General features: G+C 42.5%; 1 protein-coding gene across 1 annotated transcript in view; it reads left to right on the top strand.

Moving 5' to 3' along the window:
* Positions 1-17,431, top strand: part of LOC122804121 (cocaine- and amphetamine-regulated transcript protein-like) — a 34,422-nt gene that overhangs the window by 5,523 nt on the left and 11,468 nt on the right. Inside the window, exon 2 of the mRNA XM_044073768.1 lies at positions 5,650-5,733. Coding sequence (XP_043929703.1) covers positions 5,650-5,733 — 84 coding nt within the window. The remainder of the gene's footprint in view (positions 1-5,649; positions 5,734-17,431) is intronic.

The following is a 17,431-nucleotide window of genomic DNA, read 5'->3' as shown; positions in this document are numbered from 1 at the left end:
CACACACACACACACACACACACACACGCACACACAAAAGAATAAAAAATAGCTAGTTAAACAGCAATTAATACAGTAATAGTTTAAAATATTTGTATGCAACAAATAATACAAGAGAATTAATGCAGTATGTTTAGATACAGATAATTGATGGTTAGGCAGAAAATATCACAAATGTACAGAAATATAAGGATATGATACAGTGTGTTCAGATGCAGACAGTTGATGCCAGGCATGAAGTATCACAAACAGTAACAGTACAGCAGTAGAAGATTCCTTAGAGGAAATGTACATATTCACCCTCTTTGTCCCCCCACCCCATATGTGGCAGGCAGAAAGTATAGTTGTGATATGATAGGGTACTAAGTGTAAGAGGAGGAGTGAAAGAGGGGTTTAGGATGGGTGAGAGCAGGAGCACTACTATGGAGAGGAGAGATAAGTGTGCAGCAGTGCCTTGAAAGAGGAAAGATTTTGTGTGGTATAGATGTGGAGAGGGAGTGAGTCCATTTGTGTTCAAGGGAGAAGGATAGTAGAAGTTAACCTGGGCTACGTGATGGTTTGCGTACAGCAAGGAGCTTTTGATTGTTAGACCTGAAGGTGCAGGTAGGGAGATGCATAGTGAGTATGGAGGAGAGGGAGGGGCAGTCAGAAGGGTTGAAAATGAGCTTGTGTACAGTGGAGAGTTGAATGTAGGATAGGTAGTGAGGGAGTTCTAGCCAGTTTAGGGAGTTCAGGGAGTAACACTGGTGGGAGAGGGATTTAGAGCAATTTTATTGTAGCAGGATGCTAGTTTGCCTTTGAGGGTTGTGTGTAGGTTGGTGAGGAGAGGAGCCCCATACATGAGGGAGGGAAGGAGGTATTTGGTAGAGAGGGTAAGCTTAGTTGGTGGTGTGAGGAAGCAATTGTGTTGGTAGAGTATTCCTAGTTTCTGATGGGGTTTCTTAATGTTGGCTTGGAGGTGAAGGTTGAATTTTAACTGTTCATCAATAATGACACCCAGAAGTTTTGTATGAGAGACTATTTCGATGGGGGGTTTATTATGGCTAACTATGGAAAAGGTGTTTGTGTCTATTTTGGAGTTTTTAGAATGGGAAAAGATCATAATTTTAGTTTTGGATGCATTAAGGGCTAAGTGGTTATTTTGCATCCAAATCTCTGTGCTGTCAAATGCTGCTTGACTTAATTGGACCGGTTTAGGAAGGGAGTCTGCAGAGCAAATAATGGTAGAGTTGTCTGCATATTGGATGAGCTTGGTAGCAGGGGTGCATTTATGAAGTAATTTGTGAAGATGTTGAATAGCAGAGGTCCCAGGATAGATCCTTGGAGGACACCAGTCTGATTGTTAAGGTAGGGTCAGGTGGGATTATTCCATTTGGAGGCCTGCTGTCTATCACAGAAATAACTGGAAAACCAATTCAAGGAGGAGGGAAAGATATTAAGTTGGGTGAGCTTAGAAAGAAGAAGGGTGTGGGATATTGTATCAAAGGCCTTAGTGAGGTCTAAGAGAAGAGCAGATACAATATTTACCAGAATTGCAGGGGTGGTTGATGTTTTCCAGAAAGGATAGGAGGGCTGTGCTGGTACTGTGGCCAGGTCTAAATTGGTGTTGTGAGGGGGTAAGTAAGTGGTTGTTTAGGAGGTATGGTAAGAGTTGAAGGTGAATACATTTTTCAAGGATTTTTGAAATGGGTGAGAGGATGGCAATGGGGGCGGAAGTTAGGGATGTCAGTGTTTTTGCCTCCTTTATGTAAGGGAATGATGTAGGCTTTTTTCCAGAGAAGGGATATGTAGGATTCTTGGACAGACCGGTTGATTAATATGCAAATGGGGAGTGCAATGCCATCTGCAGCTAGTTTGAGAAAGATAGTTGGTAGGTTGTGAGAGGCATTTGAACAGGGTTTTAATTTTTATGTGTGCATGTGTGCATGTGTTTGTGTGTGTGTGTGTGTGTGTGTGTGTGTGTGTGTGTGTGTGTGTGTGTGTGTGTGTGTGTGTGTGTGTGTGTGTGTGTAAAGTTTGCAGGCATCCTAATGTTTATGGACATCAAGCTTGATTTTAAGCTCTGTGTTTCTAAAGTAAACCCAAGCAATCCAGTTGCGCTGTACTGTCAAATTCAAAAAAGGCAAAAACATTCAAGTGTACAGCTAGTGGGGTTTGGCTTTACTGACCTGAATGTTCCCATATAGACTTGATAAGTAAAAAGTCATGTGCATTCAGAAGCCTTGTGGTGGAAACACTATGTCCTTAAGGGGTCATTTGTATATATATCATGGGTCTCTACTACAGGATGTTCAATATATTACACAGTGAAGACTCTAGCTTGGCTGGGTCTTTCTTGCAGTTTTGATTGAATGGTTTGTCTGTCTTCCTTTCTCCTTGTTTTGGATGTTATTTGGGATATTTTGCAGTCATCCTAACTTTTTTATAGAAATCTGGCTTGATTTTAAGCTTTGTGTTTCTAAAGTATATCCGAACAATCAATAGGCTGTTCAAATGAGTTAAAAAACTGAAGTATGTATGCCTGCAAATGCTGTTAAAATGAGTTAAAAAAATGTTGAAGTATACATGTCTGTAAATAATGAGTTTTGGCTTTATTGTCCTGAATGTACTCATAAATACTTAAAAAGTAAAAAAAAAAAATCATAAGTTCTTAAAAGCATGCAACTGAAACACTGTACTGGTTTTAAAATATGTTTTGTTGCATTACATGCAGTTTGTTTTATGAGAAAGGATTTTATGCAAGACATCTGAGCAAAAAGGGTTGAGAAAATTATTCCAAGAGTTACATATTTTAGACATTATTATGATGATTGAATTCACTTATAACTGCATGAGACAGAATTTGATCTTAAGCCATGGGATGTAGACAATACCACTGGTCACATGGTCTAAGACCCTTAATATGGCATGGTATAATGTCCGGTCAAATTACCCCATCAGTTTAACAGAGGGGTGGGGGGCGGTAGAAGGGTAGGTCACAGTAAAGTGATCCTGTAACTCAGGGATCTCAAAAATGGGTCTCTCAGGCCTCAAATCAAAATAAGTCTAGGTGATGGAAGCTACTACCCTAAATTCCTAGTGTACTGACTGACGGAATTTACTGCACTACATTTCTAGCTGTACTGACTTACAGAATTTACTGCACTACATTCCTAGCTGCACTGACTGACAGAATTTACTGCACTACATTCCTAGCTGTACTGACTGATGGAATTTACTGCACTACATTCCTAGTGTACTGACTGACAGAATTTACTGCACAACATTCCTAGCTGTACTGACTGATGGAATTTACTGCACTACATTCCTAGTGTACTGACTGACAGAATTTACTGCACTACATTCCTAGCTGCACTGACTGACAGAATTTACTGCACTACATCCCTAGCTGTACTGACTGATGGAATTTACTGCACTACATTCCTAGCTGCACTGACTGACGAAATTTACTGCACTACATTCCTAGCTGTACTGACTGATGGAATTTACTGCACTACATCCTAGCTGTACTGTCTGATGGAATTTACTGCACTACATTCCTAGCTGTACTGACTGACAGAATTTACTGCACTACATTCCTAGCTGTACTGACTGATGGAATTTACTGCACTACATTCCTAGCTGTACTGACTAATGGAATTTACTGCACTACATTCCTAGCTGTACTGACTGATGGAATTTACTGCACTACATCCCTAGCTGTACTGACCGATGGAATTTACTGCACTACATTCCTAGCTGTATTGACTGATGGAATTTACTGCACTACATTCCTAGCTGTACTGACTGATGGAATTTACTGCACTACATTCCTAGCTGCACTGACTGACAGAATTTACTGCACTACATTCCTAGCTGTGCTGACTGATGGAATTTACTGCACCACATTCCTAGCTGTACTGACTGACATAATTTACTGCACTACATTCCTAGCTGTACTGACTGATGGAATTTACTGCACTACATTCCTAGCTGTACTGACAGACAGAATTTACTGCACTACATTCCTAGCTGTACTGACTGATGGAATTTGCTGCACTACATTCCTAGCTGTACTGACTGATGGAATTTACTGCACTACATTCCTAGCTGTACTGACTGATGGAATTTACTGCACTACATTCCTAGCTGTACTGACTGATGGAATTTGCTGCACTACATTCCTAGCTGTACTGACTTATGGAATTTGCTGCACTACATTCCTAGCTGCACTGACTGACAGAATTTACTGCACTACATTCCTAGCTGTGCTGACTGATGGAATTTGCTGCACTACATTCCTAGCTGCACTGACTGACAGAATTTACTGCACTACATTCCTAGCTGTGCTGACTGATGGAATTTGCTGCACTACATTCCTAGCTGTACTGACTGATGGAATTTACTGCACTACATTCCTAGCTGTATTGACTGATGGAATTTACTGCACTACATTCCTAGCTGTACTGACTGACAGAATTTACTGCACTACATTCCTAGCTGTACTGACTGATGGAATTTATTGCACTACATTCCTAGCTGTACTGACTGATGGAATTTACTGCACTACATTCCTAGCTGTACTGACTGATGGAATTTACTGCACTACATTCCTAGCTGTACTGACTGACAGAATTTACTGCACTACATCCCTAGCTGCACTGACTGTTTAAATTTACTGCACTACATTCCTAGCTGTACTGACTGACAGAATTTACTGCACTACATTCCTAGTGTACTGACTGAGAATTTACTGCACTACATTCCTAGCTGTACTGACTGACAGAATTTACTGCACTACATTCCTAGCTGTACTGACTGATGGAATTTGCTGCACTACATTCCTAGCTGTACTGACTGATGGAATTTACTGCACTACATTCCTAGCTGTACTGACTGATGGAATTTACTGCACTACATTCCTAGCTGTACTGACTGACAGAATTTACTGCACTACATTCCTAGCTGCACTGACTGACAGAATTTACTGCACTACATTCCTAGCTGTACTTACTGATGGAATTTACTGCACTACATTCCTAGCTGTACTGACTGATGGAATTTACTGCACTACATTCCTAGCTGTACTGACTGACAGAATTTACTGCACTACATTCCTAGCTGTACTGACTGATGGAATTTACTGCACTACATTCCTAGCTGCACTGACTGACAGAATTTACTGCACTACATTCCTAGCTGTGCTGACTGATGGAATTTACTGCACCACATTCCTAGCTGTACTGACTGACATAATTTACTGCACTACATTCCTAGCTGTACTGACTGATGGAATTTACTGCACTACATTCCTAGCTGTATTGACTGATGGAATTTACTGCACTACATTCCTAGCTGTACTGACTGACAGAATTTACTGCACTACATTCCTAGCTGTACTGACCGATGGAATTTACTGCACAACATTTCTGGCTGTACTGACTGACATTCTTTTCATTTTGAAGACTTTGGCCTTTAATTGAGTATGCTGCTCCACAAAGACCTCATGATCACTTGAGTTTGAAACCCCTGCTCTGATTCATCCTTGATTAATATTACTGCTTATAAGTATTTCAAATATGCCCTACTTAATGCATGCTCTGAAATGTTAAGAACTAGTTTGTGTCGCGGTTTAGCTCATCTCAGCTTTCCTTATTATTTTCTCTTTAGTTGGATGCACTTCAAGGGGTTCTGGAAAAGCTTCAGAACAAAAGAATAGAAGCCTGGAAAAAGAAGTTCAGCCAAGTTCCCAAGGTACAGATATATCCTAATATCTATGTTTTAAATGCACCGTGCTCCAGTAGGAAGACTCAGCTGGCACAGCTGGCACAGTCTTCAGTGCAGAAAAGTATTTACTGTTTTGAGATATTTCTGAGACAGTTGTATAATAGTAGGCTGCCACTCCTAATGTAGTATTTTAAATGTGAGAGCACTATCCCAGATGACTGTAATGTTCTCTATTTATCATGTTTATTTTTTTGTATTTCTGCCTGTCTGTAACATCCAACATTCAGCTGTTGCAGAGCTGACAGTAGTTTCTGAGTAACTGATTTTTTTTTCTCATCATGAATTAATGCTATAGTTGTGTGCTAAAATTATAATAACCTTGAAATGGTTTCTGTGTTTTGATTGCCTTTTAGAGGCTTCTATTTATATGCATAATAACATGACCACTGCATGGGTAATGTTATCCTATTTCTTTTAGCATTTGCTATATATATATATATATATATATATATATATATATATATATATATATATGGATCTATCTGAGTTCATCGACATTTTAAAATACCGAAAACGAAATAACCGACACCAAAACAGCGAAACTCATATAACCGACGCCAGAAGATCGACAGTTCACAAACACGACATCGCATACACCCGACACAACATACCAACAAACAAAACACATCCCCTATCCAACACTCACACACACAACACAAGCACACCAAAATCCTTACAAACAAACACTAACCCATACATACACAACTATCCACAACCCTGACCCAAACCCTTACCCTAAGGTCCGTCACTATCGCACACTCACCTAACCCGGCCTAACCCTAACTCACTTATCCCACCCCTACCCCTACAAAACACCAACATTGCACACTTACCTTACTCACACACTCACCTAACCCGCGCCCTAACCCTAACTCACTTATCCCACCCCTACCCCTACAAAACACCAACATCGCACACTTACCTTACTCGCACACTCACCTAACCCGCGCCCTAACCCTAACTCACTTATCCCACCCCTACCCCTACAAAACACCAACATCGCACACTTACCTTACTCAAGCACTCACCTAACCCGCGCCCTAACCCTAACTCACTTATCCCACCCCTACCCCTACTAAACACCAGCATCGCACACTTACCTTACTCGCACCCTATCGTCCGTCACTACCGCAGACTTACATATCCTTTCCCCATCGCAGCTTCTCAGCGTCGGTGTCTTCTTCCGTCGGTCTTCTGCCTCGTCGATCTTCTGGCGTCGGTGACGTGACTTTCGACATTCTCGTGTCGGTTAATTCGTTTTCGACATTTTAACATGTCGATGAACTCAGATAGACCCATATATATATATATATATATATATATTCGATTCTCAGCTGGAGTGCGGGGAGTGCCTTCTGTGTGGAGTCTGCATGTCCTCCCCACGGTCGAGTGGTGTTCCAAAAGACATGCGAGAATGGGTGTGCCTTCATTGAAGGTTGGGCGTCGAGCTGGCAACTCGGCACTGTAAAAATCTACTGCCAATCATTAGTGAACCGGAGTTCCGCTATGGCGACCCCTAACTGGGAAAAGTCAAAAGACAAACAACATATATATATATATATATATATATATATATATATATATATATATATGTTATCGTTATAGAAAAGGTAGCAGTACACTATTCCCTACTATTAGGAGTCTTCCCCAGTTAGCTTTCAAACACATTGTACTTGCTCTCTTCTGCAGCTCTTTGGCATTTAAAACTTTTGTCCAACTAATCTTTTAAGTTCTCTGATCATTAATGGAAAGAATTATTTGCAATGTATATTTGTTAGAAAGAAGAAAATTCTTTGTCTTGGCAATGTGCTTCCAAGCAGGCACATATATAGTAAAACGGATTACCTTCAGTTTCCTGACAGATGACTTTACCGACATGCATTACATCGACACGTCAATTCACCGACATTTCCAAACCCGACTTTAACCACGCAGTTAGTAAACACTTGGCCATCCCAACAAACTACACTACCCGAAAAAACTGACCCACCGATGTGGGGGGCTTCACCCTACACACCCCCCTTACTAAATATACCAACTCTGAGAATGCACTACCGTGGGGGTAAGGAGCAAAGTTCAAGTTAATGGCCGTGTGTTTATTAACCACGTGGTTAACGTTGGGTTTGGAAATGTACATCTGCTGGTCAAAAAGAGATAAGTATAATTTTCTTGCGCTTGGCTGCTTGATTTCACTAAAACTAAATGTGAGCATAGAACTAGAGATTAGTCAATTTCTTTAAGACATGACACCATCTAAACACATAAAAGACTTATGAAGTAAACCCAACACCACTTTTTACTGAGTTCAGTGAAGAAATATTAAGCTGAAAGTTTCATTTGACTGAGAGTATCTCATTAACTTCTTTGTGGCAGCAATAAAGCCTTTTATGTGGTTCTACCTGTGCTCTGCTAAGGAAACACAAATATATTTTAAGTTACAAAAAGCTGATCAGCTGAGAGGCGGTAATAGTTATCTATGTTTGTTCAGAATTTAATACCATTGCCTTTAATCTTGTTTGTTTTACTGTAGAGCATTTAAAAGAATGAAAATGTTGTATCCATATATGCCGGAATAAATGCTCTATATAATAATTATTTCAATGCAGATGGATAGATTCTAAATTACACTGATTTGATTCATGTAATGATGTGACTTACAGTAAATCCTGCCTTAATATATCTAAAGCGCATGCAGTGCCTGTATTATGCTCCAATATCGGGAAAAAGATAAACTTGTTAAGCACTTCCCCGGCATGAGATCTAATCTTAAAAGTGCTAAGGGATGCTTAACAAAAGTTTGTTAAGGAAATCTAAATGCTCTTAAAAACATGTGTTGCACAAGGGATTAATAGTAGATAATGCTGTCTGGTATGTGAAACAGCTTTTGAAAACTGTTAGAGCTTCACTCTGCCACATTTATAAACAGAAAGTGTGGCAAAACGTGCCTAACAGTTTCCTACAGAGGAAAACTCCATTCTGCCTTTTATTCATACATCTCAATTATCCCTGAATTTGAAGACTGTCCCTGATATTGCTATATATGTTTTTGGTATATCCATTGTAAAACTTCTGATTTTCTGGTAAATCCCTGAGGATTATAGTCACCGATGACAAATAGAGTTTTATGCTTCTTATTATTTGGAAAACTGCTCATACATGCAAAGCATGTTGTTGTTCTATTAACCTTTTAAATTAATTTGAGCAATATGTAAAAATTGTCCATCATTTTGACACTTTGCCTCCACCCCCCATTATTTGGAGTTTGTCCATCAATTATTCAGCGAAGAAGTCAAAATGTATGCTGCTGCCTGTTTGGCAACATTAAGTGATTTACTGGCTTTCAAAGGTGATAAATATTACTAGACTTTTTCTTTCTTTCATTCTTTCTTTCTTTCTTTCTTTCTTTCTTTCTTTCTTTCTTTCTTTCTTTCTTTCTTTCTTTCTTTCTTTCTTTCTTTCTTTTCCTGTAGGTGATAGTATGCAGACAGAATTAATGTCTGTCCACTAAAAAGAATTATGATCAGGTCTGTGATTATAACCAGCTTTATTTGTTGTCAACATGGTTGCCAAGATGCAACTCATTTACTGCGCTCTCATGGTGAATTTCTTGGCATCCATTTCTTGATGGTTCAGAAATCTGATCACAATTCTCTGTATTATGAAGTTTCTTTTTTTTCTCATGACATAGTTCCTTTTATATAGAGAGCTGAGTTCAGCATAATGTCTTAGAAATCAGTTCATCAGTGACCTCCTCCTCATCATCAATCCGCTTTTTCCCCACTTCTACACAGGGTTAGGGTTGTGTGCATACCTCTCAACTGTCCAGACTTTCTACTCAGGGTTAGGCTTGTGTGCATACCTCTCAACTGTCCAGACTTTCTACACAGGGTTAGGGTTGTGTGCATACATGTCGACTGTCCAGACATTCTACACAGAGTTAGGGTTGTGTGCATACCTCTCAACTGTCCAGACTTTCTACACAGTGTTAGGGTTGTGTGCATACCTCTCAACTGTCCAGACTTTCTACACAGGGTTAGGGTTGTGTGCATACATGTCGACTGTCCAGACATTCTACACAGGGTTAGGGTTGTGTGCATACCTCTCAACTGTCCAGACTTTCTATACAGGGTTAGGGTTGTGTGCACACATGTCAACTGTCCAGACATTCTACACAGGGTTAGGGTTGTGTGCATACATGTCAACTGTCCAGACTTTCTATAGAGTGTTAGGGTTGGGTGCATAACTCTCAACTGTCCAGACTTTTTACACAGGGTTAGGGTTGTGTGCATACGTTTCAACTGCCCAGACTTTCTACACAGGTTTAGGGTTGTGTGCATACCTCTCAAATGTACAGACTTTCTACTCAGGGTTAGGGATGTGTGCATACCTCTCAACTGTCCAGACTTTCTACACAGGGTTAGGGTTGTGTGCATACCTCTCAACTGTCCAGACTTTCTACACAGGGTTAGGGTTGTGTGCATACATGTCAACTGTCCAGACATTCTACACAGGGTTAGGGTTGTGTGCATGCCTCTCAACTGTCCAGACTTTTTACACAGGGTTAGGGTTGTGTGCATACATGTCAACTGTCCAGACATTCTACACAGGGATAGGGTTGTGTGCATACCTCTCAACTGTCCAGACTTTCTATACACTGTTAGGGTTGTGTGCATACCTCTCAAATGTCAAGACTTTTTGCACAGGGTTAGGGTTGTGCGCATACGTTTCAACTGCCCAGACATTCTACACAGGGTTAGGGTTGTGTGCATACCTCTCAAATGTACAGACTTTCTACTCAGAGTTAGGGTTGTGTGCATACCTCTCAAATGTACAGATTTTCTACTCAGGGTTAGGGTTGTGTGCATACCTTTTAACTGTCCAGACTTTCTACACAGGGTTAGGGTTGTGTGCATACCTCTCAACTCTCCAGACTTTCTACACAAGGTTAGGGTTGTGTGCATACCTCTCAACATTCTAGTCTTTCTACACAGGGTTAGGGTTGTGTGCATAACTCTCAACTGTCCAGACTTTATACACAGGGTTATGGTTGTGTGCATACCTCTCAACTGTACAGACTTCTTACACAGTGTTAGGGTTGTGTGCATACCTCTCAACTGTTAAGACTTTCTGCCTAAGGTTAGGGATGTGTGCATACCTCTCAACTCTCCAGCCTTTCTACAGAGGGTTAGGGTTGTGTGCATACCTCTCAACTGTCCAGACCTTCTACACCAGGTTAGGGAGGTGTGTATACCTCTCAACTGTCCAGACTTTCTGCACAGGGATAGGTTTGTGTGCATACCTTTCAACTGTCCAGACTTTCTACACAGGGCTAGAGTTGTGTGCATTAGTCTCAACTGTCCAGACTTTACACAGGGTTAGGGTTGTGTGCATACCTTTTAACTGTCCAGATTTTCTACACAGGGTTAGGGTTGTGTGCATACCTCTCAACTGTCCACTTTCTACACAGGGTTAGTGTTTTTGCATACCTCTCAAATGTCCAGACTTTCTACACAGGGTTAGGGTTGTGTGCATACCTCTCAACTGTCCAGACTTTCTACATAGGGTTAGGGTTGTGTGCATACATCCCAACTGTATAGACGTTCTACACAGGTTTAGGGTTGTGTGCATACCTCTCAACTGTCCAAACTTTCTGCACAGGGTTAGGGTTGAGTGCATACCTCTCAACTGTCCAGACTTTCTACAGAGGGTTATGGTTGTGTGCATACCTCTCAAATGTTCAGACTTTCTACGCAGGGTTAGGGATGGTTGCATACCTTCCAACTGTCCAGACTTTCTACACAGGGTTAGGGTTGTGTGCATACTTCTCAACTGTCCAGACTTTCTACACAGGGTTAGGGATGTGTGCATACCTCTCAACTGTCCAGACTTTCTACACAGGGTTAGGGTTGTGTGAATACCTCTCAACTGTCCAGACTTTCTACACAGGGTTAGGGTTGTGTACATACCTCTCAACTGTCCAGATGTTATACACAGGGTTAGGGATGTGTGCATACCTCTCAACTGTCCAGACTTTCTACACAGGGTTAGGGTTGTGTGCATACCTCTCAACTGACCAGACTTTCTACACAAGGTTAGGGTTGTGTGCATACCTCTCAACATTCCAGTCTTTCTACACAGGGTTAGGGATGTGTGCATACCTCTCAAATGTCCAGACTTTCTACACAGGGTTAGGGATGTGTGCATACATCTCAACTGTCCAGACTTTCTACACAGGGTTAGGGTTGTGTGAATACCTCTCAACTGTCCAGACTTTCTACACAGGGTTAGGGTTGTGTGAATACCTCTCAACTGTCCAGACTTTCTACACAGGGTTAGGGTTGTGTGCATACCTCTCAACTGTCCAGATGTTATACACAGGGTTAGGGATGTGTGCATACCTCTGAACTGTCCAGACTTTCTACACAGGGTTATGGTTGTGTGCATACCTCTCAACTGTTCGGACTTTCTACACAGGGTTAGGGATGTGTTCATACCTCCCAACTGTCCTGACTTTCTACACAGTGTTAGGGTTGTGGGCATACTTCTCAACTGTCCAGACTTTCTACACAGGGTTAGGGATGTGTGCATACCTCTCAACTGTCCAGACTTTCTACACAGGGTTAGGGTAGTGTGAATACCTCTCAACTGTCCAGACTTTCTACACAGGGTTAGGGTTGTGTGCATACCTCTCAACTTTCCAGACGTTCAGCACAGGGTTAGTGATGTGTGCATACCTCTCAACTGTCCAGACTTTCTACACAGGGTTAGGGTTGTGTGCATACTTCTCAACTGTCCAGACTTCCTACACATGGATAGGGATATGTGCATACCTCTCAACTGTCCAGACTTTCTCCACAGGGTTAGGGTTGTGTGCATACCTCTCAACTGTCCAGACTTTCTACACAGGGTTAGGGTTGTGTGCATACCTCTCAACTGTCAAGACTTTCTACACAAGGTTAGGGTGGTTGTGCATACCTCTCAACTGTCCAGACTTTCTCACGAGGGTTAGGGTTGTGTGCATGCCTCTCAACTGTCCAGAATTTCTACACAGACTTAGGGATGTGTGCATACCTCTCAACTGTCCAGACTTTCTACACAGGGTTAGGGTTGTGTGCAAACCTCTCATCTGTCCAGACTTTCTACACCAGTTTAGGGAGGTGTTCCTACCTCTCAACTATCCAGATTTTCTACACAGGGTTAGGGTTGTGTGCATGCCTCTCAACTGTCCAGAATTTCTACACAGACTTAGGGATGTGTGCATACCTCTCAAATGTTCAGACTTTCTACACAGGGATAGGGTTGTGTGCATACTTCTCAACTGTCCAGACTTCCTACACATGGATAGGGATATGTGCATACCTCTCAACTGTCCAGACTTTCTCCACAGGGTTAGGGTTGTGTGCATACCTCTCAACTGTCCAGACTTTCTACACAGGGTTAGGGTTGTGTGCATACATGTCAACTGCCCAGACATTCTACACAGGGATAGGGTTGTGTGCATATCTCTCAACTGTCCAGACTTTCTATACACTGTTAGGGTTGTGTGCATACCTCTCAAATGTCAAGACTTTTTACACAGGGTTAGGGTTGTGCGCATACGTTTCAACTGCCCAGACATTCTACACAGGGTTAGGGTTGTGTGCATACCTCTCAAATGTACAGACTTTCTACTCAGAGTTAGGGTTGTGTGCATACCTCTCAAATGTACAGATTTTCTACTCAGGGTTAGGGTTGTGTGCATACCTTTTAACTGTCCAGACTTTCTACACAGGGTTAGGGTTGTGTGCATACCTCTCAACTCTCCAGACTTTCTACACAAGGTTAGGGTTGTGTGCATACCTCTCAACATTCTAGTCTTTCTACACAGGGTTAGGGTTGTGTGCATAACTCTCAACTGTCCAGACTTTATACACAGGGTTATGGTTGTGTGCATACCTCTCAACTGTACAGACTTTTTACACAGTGTTAGGGTTGTGTGCATACCTCTCAACTGTTAAGACTTTCTGCCTAAGGTTAGGGATGTGTGCATACCTCTCAACTCTCCAGCCTTTCTACAGAGGGTTAGGGTTGTGTGCATACCTCTCAACTGTCCAGACTTTCTACACCAGGTTAGGGAGGTGTGTATACCTCTCAACTGTCCAGACTTTCTACACAGGGATAGGTTTGTGTGCATACCTTTCAACTGTCCAGACTTTCTACACAGGGCTAGAGTTGTGTGCATTAGTCTCAACTGTCCAGACTTTACACAGGGTTAGGGTTGTGTGCATACCTTTTAACTGTCCAGATTTTCTACACAGGGTTAGGGTTGTGTGCATACCTCTCAACTGTCCACTTTCTACACAGGGTTAGGGTTTTTGCATACCTCTCAAATGTCCAGACTTTCTACACAGGGTTAGGGTTGTGTGCATACCTCTCAACTGTCCAGACTTTCTACATAGGGTTAGGGTTGTGTGCATACATCCCAACTGTATAGACGTTCTACACAGGTTTAGGGTTGTGTGCATACCTCTCAACTGTCCAAACTTTCTGCACAGGGTTAGGGTTGAGTGCATACCTCTCAACTGTCCAGACTTTCTACAGAGGGTTATGGTTGTGTGCATACCTCTCAAATGTTCAGACTTTCTACGCAGGGTTAGGGATGGTTGCATACCTTCCAACTGTCCAGACTTTCTACACAGGGTTAGGGTTGTGTGCATACTTCTCAACTGTCCAGACTTTCTACACAGGGTTAGGGATGTGTGCATACCTCTCAACTGTCCAGACTTTCTACACAGGGTTAGGGTTGTGTGAATACCTCTCAACTGTCCAGACTTTCTACACAGGGTTAGGGTTGTGTGCATACCTCTCAACTGTCCAGATGTTATACACAGGGTTAGGGATGTGTGCATACCTCTCAACTGTCCAGACTTTCTACACAGGGTTAGGGTTGTGTGCATACCTCTCAACTGACCAGACTTTCTACACAAGGTTAGGGTTGTGTGCATACCTCTCAACATTCCAGTCTTTCTACACAGGGTTAGGGATGTGTGCATACCTCTCAAATGTCCAGACTTTCTACACAGGGTTAGGGATGTGTGCATACATCTCAACTGTCCAGACTTTCTACACAGGGTTAGGGTTGTGTGAATACCTCTCAACTGTCCAGACTTTCTACACAGGGTTAGGGTTGTGTGAATACCTCTCAACTGTCCAGACTTTCTACACAGGGTTAGGGTTGTGTGCATACCTCTCAACTGTCCAGATGTTATACACAGGGTTAGGGATGTGTGCATACCTCTGAACTGTCCAGACTTTCTACACAGGGTTATGGTTGTGTGCATACCTCTCAACTGTTCGGACTTTCTACACAGGGTTAGGGATGTGTTCATACCTCCCAACTGTCCTGACTTTCTACACAGTGTTAGGGTTGTGGGCATACTTCTCAACTGTCCAGACTTTCTACACAGGGTTAGGGATGTGTGCATACCTCTCAACTGTCCAGACTTTCTACACAGGGTTAGGGTAGTGTGAATACCTCTCAACTGTCCAGACTTTCTACACAGGGTTAGGGTTGTGTGCATACCTCTCAACTTTCCAGATGTTCAGCACAGGGTTAGCGATGTGTGCATACCTCTCAACTGTCCAGACTTTCTACACAGTGTTAGGGTTGTGTGCATACTTCTCAACTGTCCAGACTTCCTACACATGGATAGGGATATGTGCATACCTCTCAACTGTCCAGACTTTCTCCACAGGGTTAGGGTTGTGTGCATACCTCTCAACTGTCCAGACTTTCTACACAGGGTTAGGGTTGTGTGCATACCTCTCAACTGTCAAGACTTTCTACACAAGGTTAGGGTGGTTGTGCATACCTCTCAACTGTCCAGACTTTCTACGCAGGGTTAGGGTTGTGTGCATGCCTCTCAACTGTCCAGAATTTCTACACAGACTTAGGGATGTGTGCATACCTCTCAACTGTCCAGACTTTCTACACAGGGTTAGGGTTGTGTGCAAACCTCTCATCTGTCCAGACTTTCTACACCAGTTTAGGGAGGTGTTCCTACCTCTCAACTATCCAGATTTTATACACAGGGTTAGGGTTGTGTGCATGCCTCTCAACTGTCCAGAATTTCTACACAGACTTAGGGATGTGTGCATACCTCTCAAATGTTCAGACTTTCTACACAGGGTTAGGGTTGTGTGCATACTTCTCAACTGTCCAGACTTCCTACACATGGATAGGGATATGTGCATACCTCTCAACTGTCCAGACTTTCTCCACAGGGTTAGGGTTGTGTGCATACCTCTCAACTGTCCAGACTTTCTACACAGGGTTAGGGTTGTGTGCATACCTCTCAACTGTCAAGACTTTCTACACAAGGTTAGGGTGGTTGTGCATACCTCTCAACTATCCAGACTTTCTACGCAGGGTTAGGGTTGTGTGCATGCCTCTCAACTGTCCAGAATTTCTACACAGACTTAGGGATGTGTGCATACCTCTCAAATGTTCAGACTTTCTACACACGGTTAGGATTGTGTGCATACCTCTCAACTGTCCAGACATTCTACACAGGGTTAGGGATGTGCGCATACCTCTCAACTGTCCAGACTTTCTACACTGGGTTACTGATGTGTGCATACCTCTCAACTGTCCAGACTTTCTACACAGGATTAGGGTTGTGTGCATACCTCTCAAATGTACAGACTTTCTATCTAGGGTTAGGGATGTGTGCATACCTCTCAACTGTCCAGACTTTCTACACAGGGTTATGGATGTGTGCATACCTCTCATCTGTCCAGACTTTCTACACAGGGTTATGGATGTGTGGATACCTCTCATCTGTCCAGACTTTCTACACAGGGTTAGGGTTGTGGGCATACCTCTCAACTGTCCAGACTTCCTACACAGGGTTAGGGTTGTGTGCATACATCTCAAATGTACAGACTTTCTACTCAGGGTTAGGGATGTGTGCATACCTCTCAACTGTCCAGACTTTCTACACAGGGTTAGAGATGTGTGCATACCTCTCAACTGTCAAGACTTTCTACACAGGGTTAGGGATGTGTGCATACCTCTCAACTGTCCAGACTTTATACACAGGGTTAGGGTTGTGTGCATACCTTTCAACTGTCCAGACATTCTACACAGGGCTAGAGTTGTGTGCATTCCTCTCGACTGTCCAGACTTTCTGCACAGGGTTAGGGTTGTGTGCATACCTTTTAACTGTCCAGACTTTCTACACAGGGTTAGGGTTGTGTGCATACCTCTCAACTTCCCAGACTTTCTACACAGGGTTAGAGATGTGTGCATGCCTCTCAACTGTCCAGACTTTCTACACAGGGTTAGGGTTGTGTGCATACCTCTCAACTGTCCAGACTTTCTACACAGGCTTAGGGTTGAGTGCATACCTCTCAAATGTCCAGACTTTCTACACAGGGTTATGTTTGTGTGCATACCTCTCAACTGTTCAGGCTTTCTACACAGGGTTAGGGATGGGTGCATACCTCCCAACTGTCCAGACTTTCTACACATGGTTAGGGTTGTCTGTATACTTCTCAACTGTCCAGACTTTCTACACAAGGTTAGGGATGTGTGCATACCTCTCAACTGTCCAGACTTTCTACACAGGGTTAGGGTTGTGTGAATACTTCTCAACTGTCCAGACTTTCTACACAGGGTTAGGGT

This window comes from Protopterus annectens, chromosome 6.part0 (assembly GCF_019279795.1).
Source record: "Protopterus annectens isolate FY-2018-M chromosome 6.part0, PAN1.0, whole genome shotgun sequence".
In the NCBI taxonomy this organism is placed as follows: Eukaryota; Metazoa; Chordata; order Ceratodontiformes; family Protopteridae; genus Protopterus; species Protopterus annectens.
Note: the sequence above shows the minus strand (reverse complement) of the source record. Positions and strands in the feature narration are given on the sequence as shown.